The sequence below is a fragment of the Centropristis striata genome, chromosome 19 (assembly GCF_030273125.1).
Source record: "Centropristis striata isolate RG_2023a ecotype Rhode Island chromosome 19, C.striata_1.0, whole genome shotgun sequence".
Classification (NCBI taxonomy): domain Eukaryota; kingdom Metazoa; phylum Chordata; class Actinopteri; order Perciformes; family Serranidae; genus Centropristis; species Centropristis striata.
Genome location: NC_081535.1, coordinates 23,943,652 through 23,966,459, shown reverse-complemented (window position 1 = coordinate 23,966,459; position 22,808 = coordinate 23,943,652). Strand labels below are relative to the sequence as shown.

The following is a 22,808-nucleotide window of genomic DNA, read 5'->3' as shown; positions in this document are numbered from 1 at the left end:
GATCACAACCTGGGTGGACAACCCGGTCAACTAGCTACTGGAAAGCTACAGGGGGCCAAAATCCCCCTTTTGGGGACATTTTCCTGGCGAAATTTTGTAAATGCAAATATTTAGGTACTACAAAGGCATAAATAGTCCTACAACTTTAAAATTTGGCAGAGAGTATCCTGACACATAGGGGAAAACAGGAAAAAAAGATGCTGGGGTTTACTGCAACTCTAGTTTAAGATATCACCCTCAACATGCCAAAAAAGACAAAAAAAAGTACTGTTCGCCTGACAAATGCTCATGAAAATTCATATTTTTCAACACTTTATGTTGAGTATCTATACCTAACATATATATAGAAAACTTCCCTAATTCATAAGCTTCCATTTGAGTCCAAGATGGCCTTTCTACTAGCTACTGGAAAGCCATAGGGTGGGTCCAAACAATGCAACCCCTATTGTGAAAAAAGAGTCAATTATGCGGATCAGACTCCATTCTATTTCTGAGTGGTTATTTGGAGATAGATTTGGAGAGATCATTCTATAAAAAACTGAGCCAACCTATCGAAAGAGCACAAAATACACTTTCAGATGATGCCTTGGTTAAGCAGCTTGGTTCCCACTAAAGCTACATGAGGGAACTGTGCATTTTGTGGTCTCCCCAAAATGAACAAGCAGTGCACTTGTGGTCTTCTGGATTGCTTGCTGTTCAAAATAGGTAAATATGCTTAAAAAAATTATTTCTTTATAAAATACTGAAGGATTTACATTAATATTATATACAGAAGGACAGTATGTATGTTTGCCACCTATGCTAATTTTAGATTTTTTGATGTTTCAGAAACTGAGAACTGTTTCAGCTTGCTAGCTTGCTAGCAAGCTATTAAGCTAGCAGCTAACATTCAGCTAACATTCTGAAAGAAACTGTAAGTCCCTTGTACTGTATTTTTCATTTTATCAATATATATTTTATATATATATATATATATATATATATATATGTTTATCACTGATTGAGAGTATTCCATGTGATGTACCAACCATTTGTTGCAGTGCTGTATGGGATTGATGCCACACCATGATGTACACGATGAAACATCTATACTGTATTTAGCACAAGTAAAGAATAGAGTGCGTATATTGAGACAGGCTGCACTACATATGCTTCAATATATTTTTATAGAACATTATATTCAGTGGTGGCTAGTGGTGAAATTGATTGGGTGGGTAAACAAATAAATTATAAAGTAAAAGTAACTCTCTCTCTCTCTCCCTCTCTCTCTCTCACACACACACACGCGCGCGCCGTGATCCACCTCATTCATGTTAGCGCCTGCCATTTTTCTTCTTCTTCTTCTTCTTTTTCTCTCCCATCTTGTCATTGGTCTGAAAACAGCAGTATTGGGCTAAATGAAATCAGCCCAAATGACAAGTAAATCACGGGGGAGTGAAACGACCCCTGTCAATAAGTTACCGGCCACCAGCCTGCTTCTAATTGGTCAGAACCGATCGGCCTGTGGGCTGAATGAAAGTAGCCCAAATGGACAGCAAATGGAGAGGGCGGGACATGGATGGGCCTGTCAATCATTTACACCCGGAAAATAAATTAGAGCACCCATTTAGAGATATCCATGTTTTCCTTTTAACTATTTGGTGCTTTTGCCACTTTAGATTTGACTAAAACTACATTACATTACATTACATTACATGTCATTTAGCAGACGCTTTTGTCCAAAGCGACTTACAATAAGTGCATTCAACCTGATGGTACTAGACATAGACCACAGGAATCAAGTAAGTACAGAACTTTAAAAGCCAACTGTCATCGCTACAGGAGTGCTATATGTTAAAGAAGAAAAGAAGAGAAAAGAAGAAGAAGAAGAAGAGCAATTTTTTTTTTTTTTTTTTTTTAATATATATATGTGTTAGGTGACCATGGCTTAACCGAGGTATTGTTGGAAGAGATATGTCTTCAGCCTGCGGCGGAAGATGTACAGGCTGTCTGAGGTCCTGATGTCGGTGGGGAGCTCGTTCCACCATTTGGGAGCCAAGATAGAGAAAAGTCTGGAGGAGGTTTTGAGGCGAGTTGACCCACGCAGGGTGGGAGTTTTCAGCTGTTTGGCTGATGCAGAGCGGAGAGGACGGGCAGGGGTGTAGAGTTTGACAAGGTCCTGGATGTAAGTAGGACCTGAACCGTTAGCAGCAGAGTACGCCAGAGCTAGAGTCTTGAAGCGTATCCGAGCAGCCACCGGTAGCCAGTGGAGGGAGCGGAGGAGGGGTGTTGTGTGTGAAAATTTGGGAAGATTGAAGACCAATCGAGCAGCTGCATTCTGGATGAGTTGTAGAGGTCGGATGGCTTTGGCAGGCAGACCTGCCATGAGGGAGTTGCAGTAGTCCAGGCGTGAGATGACCAGCGCCTGGACCAGGACCTGAGCTGCCTTCTGAGTGAGGAACGGGCGGATTCTCCTGATGTTATGCAGCAAGAATCTGCAAGATCTGGTGGTGGCGGTGATGTTTGTGGAGAGGGACAGTTGGTTGTCAAGAGTCACGCCAAGGTTCTTGGCGGTTTCTGTGGAGACAACCACTGTGTTCTGGACAGTGATGTGGAGGTCAGTGGTGGGGGAGCCCTTCCCTGGGAGGTAGAGTAGCTCAGTCTTGCCCAGGTTGAGTTTGAGGTGGTGTGAGGACATCCACTGGGAGATGTCGGCCAGACATGCAGAGATACGTGCTGCTGCCTGTGTTTCAGACAAACTAAAACTAAACTTTAAACAACAATCTTTTGTATGTTATTTAGACAACTATAACTTTCTCATCTTTATTGCATAATATAGGGAGGGCTTAGCCCTGCTAGCCCATTTATACCAGCCATCACTGATTATATTGTAATTTTTCACAATTTAATCCACTACTTTAAATTTACAATTATATAATTTGAGTAATTTCTTTGTATGTTCCTTCTTGTAGCAAGATGACAAGCCAGCCAAAGAAACGTGGGAGATATTGCCATGCGGCTGAAACATGGTCTGGTGGCAAGGGTTGTGAAGACAAAAGCACTGACTACACAAAGTGTATCATATGTCAAGGACAGTCTGATACATACCTACACTTTATTACTCCCATAACGAAATCCAAGTTTAAAAAAGCCATTAATGCGTGTCAAGATGAAGTCTTCCAAAGACTGCACCATGATTCTGTGTCAGAAAAATGGTTGGAAGACAGTGCACCAAAGTGGCACCCAAAATGTCGGAATTGGTACATAAATGAGAGGAGCTACCAATATGCTGAGAAGAGACGTTCAGCTGATGTGAGTGCACAAGCATCAGATTTAGCTGATCCAGGATTCAGCTCCTCACACCATGATGTCAGGTTCACCAGGCGAAACACTGAAAAATTTAAATCCAAGAAGAGGTGTATAATTTGCAATAAGCAGTGGCTGCGAGGAAAGGAGCCAACCTCTTTGGTATCCTGTAGCAATGACAGTTAGCTCTTAAAGTTATGTACTTACTTGATTCCTGTGGTCTATGTCTAGTACCATCAGGTTGAATGCACTTATTGTAAGTCGCTTTGGACAAAAGCGTCTGCTAAATGACATGTAATGTAATGTAATGTAATGTAGTTTTAGTCAAATCTAAAGTGGCAAAAGCACCAAATAGTTAAAAGGAAAACATGGATATCTCTAAATGGGTGCTCTAATTTATTTTCCGGGTGTAAATGATTGACAGGCCCATCCATGTCCCGCCCTCTCCATTTGCTGTCCATTTGGGCTACTTTCATTCAGCCCACAGGCCGATCGGTTCTGACCAATTAGAAGCAGGCTGGTGGCCGGTGACTTATTGACAGGGGTCGTTTCACTCCCCCGTGATTTACTTGTCATTTGGGCTGATTTCATTTAGCCCAATACTGCTGTTTTCAGACCAATGACAAGATGGGAGAGAAAAAGAAGAAGAAGAAGAAGAAAAATGGCAGGCGCTAACATGAATGAGGTGGATCACGGCGCGCGCGTGTGTGTGTGTGAGAGAGAGAGAGGGAGAGAGAGAGAGAGTTACTTTTACTTTATAATTTATTTGTTTACCCACCCAATCAATTTCACCACTAGCCACCACTGAATATAATGTTCTATAAAAATATATTGAAGCATATGTAGTGCAGCCTGTCTCAATATACGCACTCTATTCTTTACTTGTGCTAAATACAGTATAGATGTTTCATCGTGTACATCATGGTGTGGCATCAATCCCATACAGCACTGCAACAAATGGTTGGTACATCACATGGAATACTCTCAATCAGTGATAAACATATATATATATATATATATATATATATATATATATATATAAAATATATATTGATAAAATGAAAAATACAGTACAAGGGACTTACAGTTTCTTTCAGAATGTTAGCTGAATGTTAGCTGCTAGCTTAATAGCTTGCTAGCAAGCTAGCAAGCTGAAACAGTTCTCAGTTTCTGAAACATCAAAAAATCTAAAATTAGCATAGGTGGCAAACATACATACTGTCCTTCTGTATATAATATTAATGTAAATCCTTCAGTATTTTATAAAGAAATAATTTTTTTAAGCATATTTACCTATTTTGAACAGCAAGCAATCCAGAAGACCACAAGTGCACTGCTTGTTCATTTTGGGGAGACCACAAAATGCACAGTTCCCTCATGTAGCTTTAGTGGGAACCAAGCTGCTTAACCAAGGCATCATCTGAAAGTGTATTTTGTGCTCTTTCGATAGGTTGGCTCAGTTTTTTATAGAATGATCACTCCAAATCTATCTCCAAATAACCACTCAGAAATAGAATGGAGTCTGATCCGCATAATTGACTCTTTTTTCACAATAGGGGTTGCATTGTTTGGACCCACCCTATGGCTTTCCAGTAGCTAGTAGAAAGGCCATCTTGGACTCAAATGGAAGCTTATGAATTAGGGAAGTTTTCTATATATATGTTAGGTATAGATACTCAACATAAAGTGTTGAAAAATATGAATTTTCATGAGCATTTGTCAGGCGAACAGTACTTTTTTTTGTCTTTTTTGGCATGTTGAGGGTGATATCTTAAACTAGAGTTGCAGTAAACCCCAGCATCTTTTTTTCCTGTTTTCCCCTATGTGTCAGGATACTCTCTGCCAAATTTTAAAGTTGTAGGACTATTTATGCCTTTGTAGTACCTAAATATTTGCATTTACAAAATTTCGCCAGGAAAATGTCCCCAAAAGGGGGATTTTGGCCCCCTGTAGCTTTCCAGTAGCTAGTTGACCGGGTTGTCCACCCAGGTTGTGATCCTTGAAGGTCCTAGATATCATTTCTGGTGTGAAACCTTTTACAACATTCCGTGTCGGTTTTTTTACTTTGCCCCCTGGGTACATGTTTCAAATTAAGCAGCTAGCTCAGTGAGCTCAGCAACATAGCAACATTTTAGCCAGTATATTGCATCCACTCTAGTTGTTTCTAGTTGTTATTATTATTACTACTATTATTGTCTTTAATCATCTCCAGTAATATATTATTACTACTAATACGAATAATCAAAAATATAGTATTACATTACAAGTATTACATTACCTACATAGTTTTTCTAACTACATGCTGGTACCAAAGGCTCATCGATAGCTGTCCAGTGTATAAAGTCCCTTTTATTATCATCTTCTATATTTACTTCAATTAGTCTATCTACTAAAACATGGAGGGCAAATGAGGCTTTGGTTAGTGAAGTTATTTCATATAATATTCACATTCAATAACGATAATACATTGTCTATTTGCTATTGGTTTATGGATTATACACCAGTTCAGTATATGGCTGCCGAAAGAAAGTTCAAATCCATGTTCAAAATAGCCATGATGAAGACATCAACCACAAAGAAGTTCTAAAATGGTGGCTCTAAAATGAGGTTGCTTTTCTGGATAGGTTGCTTTTGTTGTGTGTTGAAATTAACTGAACAAATACAAAATTGTTGCATTTGGAGTCCACTGCCATTTGCCAGTGATATTTAAAAAGTTCAGAGCACTGTTGGTAACACTATATATTACTGGCTTTTCTGGATATAGGTTACTTTTGTTGTGTGTTGAAATTAAATAAATAAACAAATACAAAATTGTTGCATTTGGAGTCCACTGCAATTTGCCAGTGATATTTAACGAGCTCAGAACACAGTTGGTAACACTTTATTTTACAGGGTCCCTAATACAATGTATCCAACCTATGTACTTAGTAAAAAGTCAAGTGTTACTGCACTGTTTGAGCAGTGCTTTGTAGCCTAATATTGCTGTTGATTATGTGAAAATGTTCTGAAAGCACTAGGCGCAAGTAGTTACACATAGTTTGAAATACAAAATAATCCATTCCAAAAACGTATAAAAGCTGCAAGCAATGATGAAGGGGCATGTATAGTGGATGGCACCAAGGCTGGTTGAGACCAGATTTTTATCCTAGGTTCTAAGCCGGTTTAATGTCAATAAGAGTTAAAGTTTAACACCAGGATGCTCAGAGATCAGAATGGCAGCCAAATTCTGATGTGCAAAATAGTTTTGGAGCTATTTGGAGAGGTCTGGCAATATCACCAGACATTGAAAAATAAGTTTGCAGTCCACTTATGTGAAGATATAGGAGTTAAAACACATTTACGATATTGCACCGCCCCCTAGATGTCAAAGGTCACCAAATTGTTCAGGTGTTCCCAGGATGACGTCATGACTCTATATACCAAATTTGGTTAAGACATGTTAAAGGGTTGCTGAGAAATAGGCTAACTTCCTGTTTGGTGACTTAGCCATTAAGTGTGATTGGTTGTCACAGCCAAGCACCTTTAGATTTCAAGAAGTTGTTGAATGCATTCGTGTGTCATGGATACCTCGTTTGTAAAAAACGGATGAACGGGTCAAAAGTAAATAAACATTCAACTTTGACCTGTTGGTGGCGCTAGAGCTCTTGAGCTAGTGTTGCCTACACAGTATCACCACTTGAACTCAAGTAATGGGTGGTCTGCTGCACTTTATTACATTATCGGGAAGTTATTACATTATCAGGACTTGCGAAATGAAGGCTAACCTGATAATGTAATAACCTCCCATTAATGTAATACGTTATTACATTATTGGTTAAAAGTATATTACATTATTGGGAAATGCACTTTATTACATTATTGGGAAGTTATTACATTATCAGGTTTTATTACATTTTCACTGGACTCAAGTGCAGATTTTTATTACATTAACGGGGTTATTACATTAACAGGAATTTATTACATTATCAGGTTCTACACGGATTTCGGCCTTCGGTTGGAGGAAGGGTCAAACAAACGGTAGACTTTCACCCAGAGAATTTACAACAGAAATCCACAGACGCTGCAGCTTTTTTTTTTTATAACCGCGATACCTACATACGTGTCGCAATGAGTGGTACTGACACACAACATATTCTGTTGTTTAGGTTGGAGATCTTGTCAACTCAAATTCCAGATGAAACAATTTGAATAAAAAGCATGAATGTCAAATGTCAATATCTATTTACTCCTGTTAGATTTTATTTATAAAATGTTTGAACTTCCCTATCATGTAAAACAGGGATTCCCAAAGTGTGGTGCATGCACCCCTGGGGGTGCACCAGCTGCTGCTAGGGGGTGCACGAGATGAAAAATGTAATGGCAATCTGATAATTACACAATTAAATTTTTTCCCCCACACAATAAAGAAGTGTAAATAAACATTTCCTTTGTAAAATGTAAAATCAAAAACTGTAATAGTAATTCATTAATAAATGCAGGCTATTCAAAATGCACTTCATCTTCCATTTTTCCAACCTGTGTTATGATGACGGGGTTGTGTTTGTTAGCTCCACGCTCATTTAAAATTGCTGCATTTTTTGTTCAATGTGGCTCAAAATATTATAAACTTTTTCCCCCAACTGATCTGCTTTCTGCCTCTGATCCTGAGCCTGTCATCATCCTCTTTGCTCTTAAAAGTGGAAGCTTGCGCATAACTTTGTTGCATTATATTGAAACTGTGTTTCAGATTAATTCAAATACGAGAGCTCATTGTTGTTATGGTGATTATCTAATTATATGTGTGTTCTGGTCATTTGAGCATGATTAAACATGCCGCCTTTAATATGGCGATAAAAAAAGCTTATTGCATTTTGGGTTTTTTTAAGGTGTGGGGGATTGGGGGTGCGTCAACCCGGTTGGGACATAGAAGGGGGTGCGCGGCTAAAAAAGTTTGGGAACCGCTGTCCTAGATACTTGTTTGAGGTGTCTGTGAACTCAGGACAGAGTCCCTGTTTAACTCCTGATTTAAGCCACGAGAATGACGGTCCAGAGGCAAGCACGCAATCAAAATTTCTTAAGAAATTTTCTAGTTAGGGCCTTTCGCGGGTTTGCGGGCCTTTTAGGGTTTTTCTCGATATAAGTCACGAAAAACTGCCCAAAATTTTGCATTGAAATGAATGGGACGGCCGACAAAAAATGAGCGAAAAAGAACAATAATTGGAGATTTTTAAACGTCTACTTCTCTGGCATAATTTCACCTAGAGACTCCATTTAAACTTTAAACAGTAGACACAAGTCTTGTGTATCGATGTATTAATCCACGTTTCAATAGGTCATATCGTTTTTTATCAATCCCTGTTCAATGACCATGATCATTTTTGGAGAAATTCTGAGATTATAATGGGTGTGTATTGCACGGAATGTTTGTGTCACAGTGTGTGACATCATCGCCAGAGTGTAGAGGGAGAGAATAAATTGTAAAAAAATTAATTTGAAAACTGCGCTCCAGGCCACAAATTCCACTCTACAGAGATAATCTATACATAGAAACGTAGGAAAATTTGTCTTCTCACTCACAATCCTCTGGTAAAGCTGTCAGAGTTATAGTTTGGGCGTAGGACGCACAGATGCGCCACCAACATGCACCAACAGCCTCATTGGCTCCCATATTAAAAACGCAGGAAGATTTTAGGAAAAAGGGAAATGGAACAGTTTTTTTAGATCGCTCTAACAAAGCTATTTTTTCATTTTTCTTAAAAAAAAAACATATGTAGACGTTCAGGAAGAACTCAGGATGCTCAAAGTGAAGTCGAATCAATGATAGGTATTATGGTTTTGCCAAAAATGCTTTCTGTTCGAGGCCAGAAATTCCAGTCTGTCCACCTCTGGCTGCTGTCATTGTTCCAGAACATTCGACAGTTGGTGGCAGATAATTCTGTTGATTGCTCTGCTCTGATTGCCGTTGATCTTTGCTCTTTAATCTTTGATGTGATTACAGATACACACATGCGCGTAAGCGCGCACACTCCTCACACATGCATACACATGCTTCAAACACGCACGCGCACACCATAGACTGTATAAAACACACACACACACACATTTTGAGGTTAAAGGGCATAGTTGAAATTGAAATCTCTGAAGAATCTCATCATAGTGTACACACACTGGTAGTGGCCCTTTCAGAATTTCCCCAGAGGAAATTTTCTAGTTCTCATTATTGGTCAATTTTAGTAAAATATACAAAATTAGACCTCATTACAAGAGGAAAAAAAGTAATAAAACCTGATTTTTTTAAAAAATAGTTATTGTGAAATAATTTCTTTTTTTGCTGTCATCTAAAAATGAATACTTTCAAAACAAGAAAGTTGAAATATTTTCTATCATGGATGCAGAGGGGCACATATGCTGAACATTTCAAGCCATTCTATAAAAGTTAACCTATATTAATCGTATGTTTAAAATGATTTGGGGTCAAAAAGGAGCCCAAGAGTACAGGAGGGTTAATTATGAAAAGTATCCTATGCTAGGTCCAAATATCACACTTTGAATGAAACAGTTATTTCTGATGCACTTGAACATGCTTCAGTGTTGGGATGTGTTCATACAAGATGTCTTCAGCGTATCCTCAGCCATGCAGAGTTTCAGCTTGAACAGCAATGTTTTAATATAATGTTCCAACTAACCATAAATGGCGTGGATTCTGTTGTTTTGATTCTGTTTTTTTCCTACAAACTTATTTTATACAAATATTTATTTTTCATAAATGAAAATGATGTGTACTTCGATTTGCATCTAAAAACAAATACACAGAAAATAAACTGAGTGACAAGACATTTATTGTAAACAAAAATTCACCATTACAATAAATCTTGAGAAAAGTGTTCAGATACAGGAAGCTGGACTTCAGATTGCTGGGCCAATGGAGTTATCATCATCATCATCATCATCATTGAGAAATTCCAAAATAGAACAAATCCACAGCCCATTATTGTAAAAGGAGCGAATATCAGCTTGTCTTGGCTGAAGTCAGCAATTTTAAATTGAGCACAGAGACAGTCAGGAGATGTAGTCACCCCAAATGGCTACAATAATTGAATATATAAGGCTTTTGTATTAATATCTGATAGTTGTGGATTCCATAACACCACCATGGCCCAAGCACAGAGACAATGCAGAGGCTTCAGCTTTCCACACTCTCAGGTTTGGTTAGCTGAAGGATGACTAAAGAATATATGTATAGGCCAGAAAAAACATGTCCATTTCCACAATAGGGGACCTTTAATATTAATACAATTACAATAACTGTTGGGGTATGATGCTGAATCTCTGGAGATCAAATGTCCATTTACTTGTAAAGATTAAGACAGAATGTGTCTGAGTTTTACAAAATCCAGTTCCAGAATCAAAATTGTACATTAACCAGCGGCCTGGAAAGTTTAGACAATCAAAAAAAGTTCACCAAAAAAAAGAAGCAATAGCTATTTGGCAAACAGTGAATCAGTGCAGCAGAGCCTGTTTTAAAGTTACACTAAACTTTTAAAGCCAAAATCTGTAACTTTCTGCATTTAAAACAATGGAGCATGTAGCAAGGAGTCTGTGGAGTTTATTTGGCTGAATAGTGAAATGCAGTTGACTTTCACATTCACTCACAAAGCGACTCACTTATTCAAAGTGTTTATTCATGTCTCATGTATCCAATCATATGCTCACTTCTTCCAAAACATGTTTTTTTGCTAAAATCTTTTACTATATACTTCTGAAAACAGTCTCAGTCTCTTCAAACAGCCGGCACAAGTGTTTTCAATAATACGTTTTTAGCTATGCTTGTGTTTGGTAAGAAGTGAGCATACAATGGAATACATGAGACTTGGATTGAACTGCACAAGTCACGTGATTTGTAAGGATGTGATGACATAGTTTTGCTGTTGGTATACGTGGCCCCTTTACACTGCAAAAAAGGTGTGTCTAAAAACAAGATAAAAACACTAAATCTGAGGGAAATGATCTTGCTGCATGGACAGATAATTTCACTTGACAAGATTTCTTAAATTAAGATTATTAAATCTAGAAATAAGCACGTTAAACACTTAAAATAAGAAATTAACTTTTAAAACAAGATACATTATCTAAACACTTCTAAATCTAAAGTTTTTTCTTCTTGGTAAGAAACAAATACGCTGGCAGCTTTAATTTATCTTGTTTTAAGAGTTAATTTCTTATTTTAAACGTTCAACATGCTTATTTCTAGATTTAACAATCTTAATTTAAGAAATCTTGTCAAGTGAAATTATCTGTCCATGAAGCAAGATCATTTCCCTCAGATTTAGTGTTTTTATCTTGTTTTTAGACACACCTTTTTTGCAGTGTACCTGAGCTTATGGAGAATTTTCTCCATTTCTTGAATTCCTGTTTTCCATGGAGAACAAAGAATATAAGGTAAAATGCTGTGAGTAACTGATATAAAAAGGATGAATATTCCTCAGCATTGTTATTCAGAAGAGAGAACACAAGTGCTAATGCTGGGGGACAATCACAGCACAGTACTTTACCATCTTTGATAATGATAATTTGAAATACATTTCTTTTTAGCCAACTAAATGGTGCTGATTTGAGATGTTTTATTCATTTTATTCAAATTTAACAGTAATTGAAATTCAAACACCCCAGTACAAGTTGTTTTTTTCAAAATACCTATACAGCAGTGTGTTGTGTTAAGTTGGACTATGTAGACTTTTACATAAACAGTTCAGTTTGTAAGGTGCATGCAACATTTTTTGTGACAATGTTGCCAGTCTGTTTGCGTGATAGTCCCATTAAGCTGCAATAAAAAAATACTGCAGTGAAATTAACAAACTGAAAACTTTATCTCATTAGATAAAACATGTTGACAATGTTTCCTTTACGGGACATAGCATTGTTGTTGAAAAATACATTTTTATTGCAGTACTCAACATATCGCAAAATGTAAAAAGAAATATTGTATTGTGACTTAAGTATTGAAATAATATCATGTTGTGATTCTAACCCATAACAAATGCTGTATTTTACAAGTCTTAGAAACTTTCCTGAAAAGAACAATTTAATTTGATGTTACTTTAGGAAAATAGGGTATCCTTAAAGAAAAGCCACATATAAATTCCAGTGAGTATTTATTCATTTATATCACAAACGTAGAGTCAAATTGAGTTTGTCTGCAGACAAAAACAGACTAAATAAGTGTGAAAATGGGCAAAGGAAGAACCCATTCAGTTGAAAGCTCATCGGAATCACATAGTGGATACATTAATCATTTTTCATTTTCATAACATTGCAATGTAGTCCACAACCTTAGTGGAGGCCCTTGAAGTTTGAACTTGACATTCTGCACTGCCCTACAAAGTCTAACTGTAGTAACTAGGCAAACAGTAAAACTGAGAAAAACTGCTTCAAAGTTTTTTAAATGTTTTAACTGGCCAGCCAAATGGCTTATAGGTAGGTCAGTGATATGACACTTATTTCTATTTGTATTGATGTAATTTTTATGCTCAAAAATCATGATTTATTTGACCTTTGACCCCAAAAACCTAGTTACTGCATTGCTGTAAAATGTTCTAATAGTAATGCATAAACAGAGTGTAATAACAACAATGTTGTTGTCTTCTTTCAGCTTTTATATTTTGTTTTCAGTGAATAAACATTTTCAAATTGATTTTGTTATAAATATATTTAAAAGTGTTTAACAACTCTATTCAAAGATGTGCGTGTTTTAATATTTCTTAATATTATATAGTAATGTTATATTTCAATCTTAATATAATTGAATCTCACTTTTTTACTTAATCACTGTCTAGATAATAATTTCCCTTTCATAAAAAATTTATGTTTAAATTAGTATATATATCCAAAGCAGACCGTGGTAAGTGCAATTACTGCTTGGTTTTGAGTTGGATTTTGTGGTTTTTAACTATTTCTCTGAAATAAAGCAAAATTGAAATCTAAAACTTTGTCACAAGATAAAACAGATATCAAGGAGTTCATTTTTAGTTATAACTCAATTTTGACCAAAAATGTAGTTACTGCAGTTAGGCTCGGTAGGGCAGAATTAGTACCAAATTTCAATATTCTTTCCAGGAAATGTTTTGACGTTTTTCAGAAATTACAAACCCATAAAATAAAGCACTACAGACCATTCCTTCTTAAAGAAGACTGTGTTTCCACTGTAAAGCTGTCAACACACCAGAATACAAATGGATAAAATAACCATAATACACAAGTTAATCGACTGAAGCTTTAAAGCAAAGAATGGCCAAACTGCCCTCAGCTGAACATGTAATGTAGCTGTAAAAGAACTAGGGCTTTTTCCTGCTTTACACAATCAAAGCAGAACAGTGTTCAGTGGCAGTAGTCATGAACATAAAATAAAAGTTAATATCCTGCACACTGATGACGTCTGTCACACACCAACAATTTTTTGTAAATTCTGGAGCTTTTCACTCACCAAGTGTTTTCTAACAGAAATTACAGTTTTCAATCACCAATGAATTGCACCAGCTTTGACTTTGACTGTTGTTTTCCCAATGCCTCATTAAGCTACTGTTAATATTTTTTGTTGCATTAAAGCCTTCCAGCCTGCACTGCAAAAAAGGTGTGTCTAAAAACAAGATAAAAACACAAAATCTGAGAGAAATGATCTTGCTGCATGGACAGATAATTTACCTTGACAAGATTTCTTAAATTAAGATTGTTACATCTAGAAATAATCATGTTGAAATGACTTAAAATAGGAAATTAACTCTTATAACAAGATAAACACTTTTTTTTTATCTTGGTAAAAAAACAAATAATTTGCAGTGCACTCAAGGTAATACATGGAATAAAAAAATTCAGAAGGTGTCACAAGTTTTGTCTTAAGGTCATAATCTTGACTACTTGTGGTAGGTTATCAATATAAAAACTTGTTTTGAGTTTTATTGTCACTAACTTAATGGCAGGGAAAAACACCAAAGGAGAAGCAGGTGGAATTAAATAGTTAATTAAAACTACATTTGTGTGAGAGAAGAGTCACTCTGAGGAGCAGAGTGGTGAGTTTGACATGACTGTTGTGCTGATTTAATAACTGCTTTGGTATTGTACAGTACATGTTACTCAATTTACCATATGAACTATTACAGTGCAGGTAACTCCAACCCTCCTCAATGTTTTTAATCAGCCTATACAAGCAGACATATGGGGTGAAATTTGTGCCACCAGAAACTGAATTTGAATTATTTATATTTGAATTTGAATTTCTTAACTTGAATAATTGCATTTAAAACTGAATTTGAATCACATAATTTGAATTTGAATCGTATAAGTCATTGCATTGAAAAACTGAATCTAAATTGTAATATAGAAATTTATTAGTTTGGAACTGAACATTCAGTTCTCACAATGCGAATTCAATTCGAAAAATTCAATTTCAATTTTCTGCAACGAACAGAATTGAGATTGATTGCTCTGCCTCAACTACCCAGATGTTCGTCACATAACATTGAAATTAAATTATGCAAACTGAATTTAAATTGTGAGAACTGAATGTTCAGTTCCAAACTAATAAATTAAATTTTAAATTACAATTCAGATACAGTTTTTCAATGCAATGATTCAAATTATACAATACAAATTCAAATCATACAATATAAATTCAAATTATGTGATTCAAATTCAGTTTCTTAATGCAATTATTCAAGTTAAGCAATTCAAATCCAGTTTCTGGTTGCACATATTTCAGCCCATATAGACAGCCTTTGTTCATCCAACAGCTATTGTTTGATCACCTTTTATTTGAACATTTACGGTAATGGAAACATTGTTCAACCCCACAGTGCAACAGCAAATGCAGTGGGAATGCAAAAAAACAGACAAAGGTCATGCAGAGGAACCTCCTTTGGATAACGCCTGGTGGTGATCAGTGGTGCTTTGGGTTGACTCTATCACAGAGCCTTGCTGTGCTGTGATCAGTTTCTTCACAGAGGCCAAAGGGCCCTGCTTTACATACAAGTCCTCAGCATCTGAATGTGCATAGGAACATTCTTTTACATCCACAATGGTTTTGTTTGACACAGGGCTTGTGGTTAGCCTGCTACTCTGGCTGCCATTCTGCAGTGTCTCTGTGCTGCTTTTATGCCACTGCTCAGACTGCTGGCTCCAGTCCTGCATGTTAGTGACCTGTAAAGACAACGGGCAGAGGGAGGACTGGATGTACTCCGAGTCCTCGGTGGTACGGTAGCATCCTCCGTCTGAGAAGTTAGTTTCAGAAGACTCATATTCAGGGTCGATGGCCTCCACTTTGATTTGGATGGTTCTGGCTTTGATCCGCAGTTTATGGGGCAAAGCTGAAGAACTGGCATCTGGCACTTTGTGTGTGGAAACAATGACGCTTCTTGGGTCAGCTACAGATGGCATCAACCCCAACCCCAACCCTTTGGGGACCTGCTGCTCGTCCTCACCATCTGATGATTTGCTCACAGCGCCGTCGTCTGAGTTCCTGGGGGAGTTACTGGATGACCTGGTGAGCTGCAGGAATGAAGCAGGCTGGGAGTAGACTCCAGGTAGAGGGCTGGCAACGTACTTATTATAGAGTCTGTAGGGACTACTCCTTTCTTGTGCATACCTGCCATTCTCTGCTGGTTCCTGCTTGACCTCAGTAGTCCCGCAGATACTCAAGCTGTCCTGGATTGCAGTGCGTGTCTCAGGCGTGTGAGGTGAATGCTTGATGACTGATATGCAGCTGCTGCGTGAGTGAAGAGGCTCCAAAACCCTGCTGGAAGAACTTTGGCCAGCATTGGGTAGAGGCTGGTAGAGGTTGATGGTGGTGGAGCTGGATAAATTCTGGACTTCGTGGGCATATGCTGCCAAGCTCACCAGGCCGAACTTCAGCTTCAGCGACAGCAGCTCAGCCTTGAGGGAGGCGTTTTCCTCTCCGAGGGCCATCAGCTTGTTCTCAAGCACAATGTCGTTTATGCGCCGCTTCTCCCTGGAGCGTTTGGCCGCTTCATTGTTTTTGCGACGCCTCTCCCAATAAAGGGTGTCTTTCTTCTCCTCTGGGATGAACTCTCTTTTCCTGCGACAGGTAGTTTTAGCTTTGAATGGAATTTCAGATGTTTTGTGGCCTGTCACATCTCTGTTAGCTACAGCAAGGACCAAGGCATCCTCTCCACTGTGGGACTCACTGCTGTCCACCTCTGTTTTGATTGATTGCATATTATCACTATTGGCTTGAGTCAGTATGTTTATAGGTCTTTAACTGTACACCATAATGCTGGAATGCAGCAATAGCAACCACCACATTAGATGAATCCGCTTCAGTTGAGGGAATCTGTGGAATAACAGACAATAAGAGAGAAAGTTGAAAGTGTTATGATGTATTACATTTAATTAATGTTTGTACACTGCAGAAAAGGTGTGTCTAAAAACAAGATAAAAACACACAAGCAGCGATGAACTGGCCCGAGCAGAGTGACCTGCATATTATTTGTTTCTTACTAAGATAAAAAACTTTAGATTTAGAAGTGTTGGATAATTCATCTTGTTTTAAGAGTTAATTTCTCATTTTAAGTGTTCAACATGCTTATTTCTAGATTTAACAATCTGAATTTAAGAAATCTTGTCAAGGTAAATTATCTGTCCATGCAGCAAGATCATTTCCCTCAGATTTACTGTTTTTATCTGTTTTTTAGACACACCTTTTTTACAGTGTATGTATTTCTATTTAGGTAGTTCTTCCTCAGATCATACAATATGAATCTAGATATACAACCTCATCGATTATACATACATTTGTAATGGTATGAGTCAATACCAATGTCCGATATTGATTCAGCTCAGATTAAGTTGAATTTGATATTCCACCTGCTCTACAGTTAAGATGTATTGCTTTTGAGCTATTAAATTAAAGAAGATCTGAATCTGAAAAGCTGCATAAAAGTTTCACATTTTGTCCTATTATCTCACTGCCCTATTTGTAATCTCAGTTTTGCTGCCAAACAAAACCAGTTTGTTGTGTTGCAGCTGTTGGACGTCAGGTTTTCACTTTCTGACTCTGAGAAATTCCTCTTTTTTTGGATTAAAACTTACTTTAAAACATTGTTTACCTCCTTCAACCAAAAAGCTGTGGAAACGTTTAAGTCTGTGCTCCAAATGTAAAATATTCACTGAACTTGTTTGAGTTGATAACTAAAAGTACTTTTATTTCATAAACCTCCGTCGCTGCATATTTCTGTAAAATGTCTATTTCCTCCTGTTGTTATTTGTAACGGTGCATGTTGCAAATAAAATAAAGCTGACTTTAGGGGGGGAAATCCTCTTTTTGGCCGTATTGCATCGTTCAGTGTCGTAAACTCTGGAAGCGAGTCTTCTGAATCAGGGATATTATATATTAGGGTGTGGTATTTAAATTACGCTTGTTTCAAGCCGCCACATTTATCAACAGCCGATCATTTTTATGCTATGATTGGAGAGACATGAACATTTGATAAATCACCCGTGAACCCTGTCGTAAGACCAAATATACACTCAGATCTGCGCGCGTTTCTACGCTCGTTTGATAAATGAGGACCACTGTGTTTATTTTTTCTATTTCTTCTTTAATTGAGGGCCACACGCAGTTGCCTACTAAGCCTAATGTTAAAGTCTGCCTCATATTTTTTCCGGTAAACCATTCATATTAGTATTTCATCATTTACTCAGGACCAGTTGGTCTGGACTTGTTTGGCAAGTTTTGTCTTTTGAGCGATAATAAATAAACAACACCCAATAAGTTTAGTTTTTCCAACTTTTCCCCCACAGATAGGCTAATGATAATGGTCCAAAATTATGTGAATTTGCATTTTTTTTTTTTATTGACTAGCACTAATTTTCTCAGGGAAGGACCCCCCAAACTCCCACCAAATATGTGCACCCAAGTCTGCATTACCTTACAGTGACAATCAAGTTTTATATTAATCTCCAACAAAATGTTCTCCATTCAGAGGAGAATACACAAAGGACTACAGACAGATGAAACCATAACACGTGGCCCCGCAGAAGCTCTGTAACCCCCCCCCCCCCCACACCACACACACACACACACACACACACACACAATAATGATATTTAATGTAAGACATGGGGAAAAAATTGTTTTTTATACACTGGTCAATTTTCTTCTTTCAGACAATTTGATATAAAAAGAAATACACATTTATTTTACTTCACTACAAGTTAGCCTTAGATAAGCCTCATTTGCATATCAAAGTTTCATAGTGATATCTATAAGATAAAGTGTTTCCCTGTATTAATTTAAATATATAGATATAAAAAATATTCATAGTATTATGTTTAATACATTATTTGATTCATATTACTGATAATAAATGCATTAATAAGCAGCATTTCTATAGTCAAGGTGGTCTTATTGAGGCAGAAATCTCCACTTCAGCAGTAGTTACTACATCTACATCTTGAAGGTTTTCACACAGGGCTTTGTTCATTCATAGTTTGATTTATGCAACATTTTACTGATAACACTTAATGGCTGCTGACAACACTTCCTGTTCTATGGAGTGATAAAAATGTATATAATGTAGGCCTACAAAAGTCCCTCTGTAAAACCTTTGACTCTGAGATGTCAACAAAATTAAACAAGAATGTTGAACCTGTTTAGCCACTGTATGCAAATTAGCACATATACAGTTTTTCTCAATTGCTAAAACACTAATTCCTGTTGTGTGAATTAATTGCTCAGTTGTCTAAACTCATTCCCCGAATCGAACATCCTTTTGACAAAACCATAAACTATCTTCATCTAGTAAAACACTATTTGTAGATCTCAGTTATTCCTTTAGCAAAACTCTAAACACAATTATCATGCAATAAGAACATAGCAGAATAACAAGGGACAAAATATGAACACAAATGAAACACACGTGTCATCCAGTGAACACAACAATTCAAAATTGATCACACTTGTTTCTCATCATGTCAAGACAACGTTTGGTATAATGTTAGTTTTCACCATGCTGTCAGAGTGAAAAAAATGGTTCAATATGAATCCAAATTTCTAATCCAAATTTACTTGCCACCATACTCCCCATTTCTCAATGCCATAGGGGAGTTTTTCTCCACTGCATTGTAGGCTGTACACTTTCATTTATAATTGTAAATTTCAGGATGATTTTTTTTTCACATTACCTTTGTTTCAATGTAGAGTAAATGCTGAATCCACTGAGTTGTGCAATCTTTTTTAATTTTTTAATTTTAATTTTTTTACTTTTGACATGCAAAATACATTGCAGTGCTATACTTTAATGTGACCAATGAATATTTCTCCATGAGCTGCATGCCTTGAACACCGTTTTCAATGTTTTGGTGTAGTGTGTAATGACTGCTCAGCAGTTTTTCTATTTTGACCAATTAGTTCAGTTTAGTTGGTTTTGAGAACAGGTAAAACTATTCTGATGCGATGAGATGGTTTTGCAAAAAGAATCAGAGTTTTTGTGAATGTAGCGTGAGAAAAGAGTTTTGTGTTTAGAATTCTGAGAAAAGGACAAGAGGATTCGAAAAAATTTGTTTTAGCAATTGAGAAAAACTGTAATTTGTTAAAGCCTCATTTGAATATGTAAACATACATTTTCAGAAAATGTGCTGTGCAAAAAAATACTGTTTTAATGTAAGTAATCTACTGGTGATATCTATAAGTGAGAATGTTATTCAGAATGTGCATAGGAACCTATTCACCTGTAGTAGTTTTTATATTAATCTATAACTTAACATTCCCACTGCAGTGTCTCCTTAGCCTATAACTTGAGCCTAGGGCTGCACAATTAATCAAATTTTAATCGTGATCACGATTTTGGCCACCAAGATTAAATTAACCTGATCGTCAGCGATATTTCCATTTCGGCCATTGCGGCTCTGCTGCATATCTAATCAAGCTCTTTCTACACCAGTAGTCCACCAACCACCAGGGGGCGAACGCATAGTTATGGTTTCATGTAGCTGCCTAAATAAATAACGAGCGAGCGCTAAGCGGGATTTGACGTAGTACTGGACGCCACAACAACATGCGCCATTTGTAAAAGCTGGCGAAGCAGTGATGCCAAAGTGATGCAACTTTGTTGCTATATTTAGCAGACACCCTTACTGACAATTTTTTTTAAAAAACAACTGGCGACAAATCTAGCGACTTTTTCTGCTGTTATTGGAGGCTTTTGGAGACACAGTCCTCCTGCAGCAGTCTCTCCCAGCTGCAGAGCCAGAGGGGATGTTAACCCCTTAGCGTCCAGTCTGCAAATTGCTAATGGGCTTACTGTTAACTCTGTAGCAGGAGGTGTTCAGTGAGCGATCTCTGTTTGTTTACAACAAGCACCAGACACTGTACACACACTAAAAACTGTTCCTATTGTTTGTTTAAAAGTAGTGCAATAAAAATACAGATGTTTTCCCTAACATGATGAATAATCGTGATTACAATATTGATCAAAATAATGGTGATTATCATTTTGGCCATAATGTGCAGCCCTAGTTGAGGTCTCTGGTAGTCTACTGGGCATATTGCAATTCTAATTTTACATTTGGAAAAAAAACACTCTTTGGATTGTTTTCTTTGTCTTTTTCCTGAGAACATTGTGGACAGATCTGACCCATGTAGAGGTTCTGCTGGGGTTATACGGGGCTGCGAGGATTTCTTACGAGGCAACATATGACATCACGACTAAATTTGGATCACACGTGATAAAATGGGTGGTAATATTACCGCAACGTGAGCTCGAACAGGGGGAGCCGCGGGAGTTCACCATCGTTTTAGCCGCGACAGGCCGGATTGTGTTGGGAGGGATCGGGCCGGACCACAGCGGACCTCATCACGTCCTATTGTCCCACATTCCCTCATTGTGTCCCTATAACACAATAAAGTGGCGCCCTGGCCTTCCACTGCCAGCATTTTCTCTGGCTGGAGACATTATGCAATGTTTGCTGTGTGGCAATAACAAAAAGGATCACGTTAGTTCTACTCTCCATGTGTTAAAGTTAAAATGTCTTATATTAAATATTGGATGTGTCTGAGTAACAGGCTGAGTCAGACAATGTGTCCATTCACTGTGTTGACATCACTGGCTGTTACTCATGTCACTGGCTCTCTCTATCTACGCCCTAAAACTACTGTGAGACTAGAGCTACTACAGTACACAACGTTACTCGTACTCGGTACGTTGCTCTGGTACGTTACTCTAACGTCACTACTAACCGGCAACTTAGTGACTTTGTAACGAGCCTTGTGGCTGCTGACAACGACAGGCTCAACAACCACACCACATTCTGCCTTACAACACTGTGTCGTAACCCTGTTAGCCGTGTTGGGCCTAATGTTAGTGTTGATACAGTTTAATACATGGCTCATGTAGCGGCCATCACCCTGCTACAACCACAGCACCAGGCAACTACTACACTAACGGTAAGGTCACTAATAGCCACACGATATCTTGTTGCTGGGTTTCATCTTCAATGTGGCTGCTGTACATGTACAGTGTGTTTTACTGCTAAAAACACACATGTTAGCCTCCTAACGGCATGTAAGCTAAGATAAACTGTGGTTCTGGGACCTTCTTCCCAACGCGTCCACCCAACACCATCCTGCAGAAACCTCCACCCTAGACGGAACAATAAGGTTCATGTTAACACCTCAAATGAAATCAGTACCGTTTCTATCAGCTGCTCGGAGTGTTTGGTCCTGGTTTCCACCACGTATCAGGCCCAGAGAAGAAGTTTAGCTTTCCCATCAACTACTGAGGAGGAGAAGAAGTGTCGATAAATCCTGTAAGTTACAGTACCTGGCTCTGTTCGCTTCTTCTTCCTCTCAAGGTGCCACTGACTCATGAATCTGTGTTAGTAGGTCACTGGTTAAGTGTATTGGCAGCGACATTAACTGACAGCTACTGCAGCCAATGGGAATGCAGCATTTTCCAATTTTTAGCCAATGACTGCTGCCTTCAGCAGAGCGATTGAACTCATATTGAATGTATGTCGTCATCCACAAAGCGCGTGAGGCTTTGAGGCGCATTGTACAACCTGATATGTAATAAATTCCCGATAATGTAATAACCCCAATAATGTAATAACTTCCTGATAATGTAATAAAGTGCATTTACCAATAATGTTATACACCTTTTTACCAATAATATAATAAAGTATAACACCAAGCACCTTTAGATTTCAAGAAGTTGGTGGCGCTAGAGCTCTTGAGCTAGAGTTGCCTACACAGTATCACCACTTTAACCCAAGTAATGGGTGGTCTGCTGTTAAATTATTGCAATATTGGGGAATTATTACATTATCAGGACTTGCAAAATGAAGGCTAACCTGATAGTGTAATAACCTCCCATTAATGTTATACTTTATTACATTATTGGTAAAATAAAAAAGTGTATTGCATTATTGGGAAGTGCACTTTATTACATTATCGGGAAGTTTTTACATTATCAGGTTTTATTACATTTTCAATGGACTCAAGTGCAGATTTTTATTACATTATCAGGGTTATTACATTA

General features: G+C 37.6%; 1 protein-coding gene across 1 annotated transcript; it reads right to left on the bottom strand.

Annotated features, from left to right (window-relative positions):
* Positions 1 to 13,313: 13,313 nt before the first annotated feature.
* nfil3 (nuclear factor, interleukin 3 regulated) lies at positions 13,314 to 22,122 on the bottom strand. Its single transcript, XM_059358058.1, has 2 exons — positions 21,961 to 22,122; positions 13,314 to 16,603 (listed from the first exon to the last, which is right to left on the bottom strand). Exon 2 carries the CDS (start codon positions 16,486 to 16,488, stop codon positions 15,154 to 15,156), a length of 1,335 nt encoding a protein of 444 aa, XP_059214041.1. The 5' UTR covers positions 16,489 to 16,603; positions 21,961 to 22,122; the 3' UTR covers positions 13,314 to 15,153.
* Between the last annotated feature and the right edge of the window lie 686 nt (positions 22,123 to 22,808).

What these genes read in the sequence shown, in the direction of transcription:
- nfil3 (XM_059358058.1), bottom strand. Translation starts at nt 16,488, where the DNA reads ATGCAATCAATCAAAACAGAGGTGGACAGCAGTGAGTCCCACAGTGGA.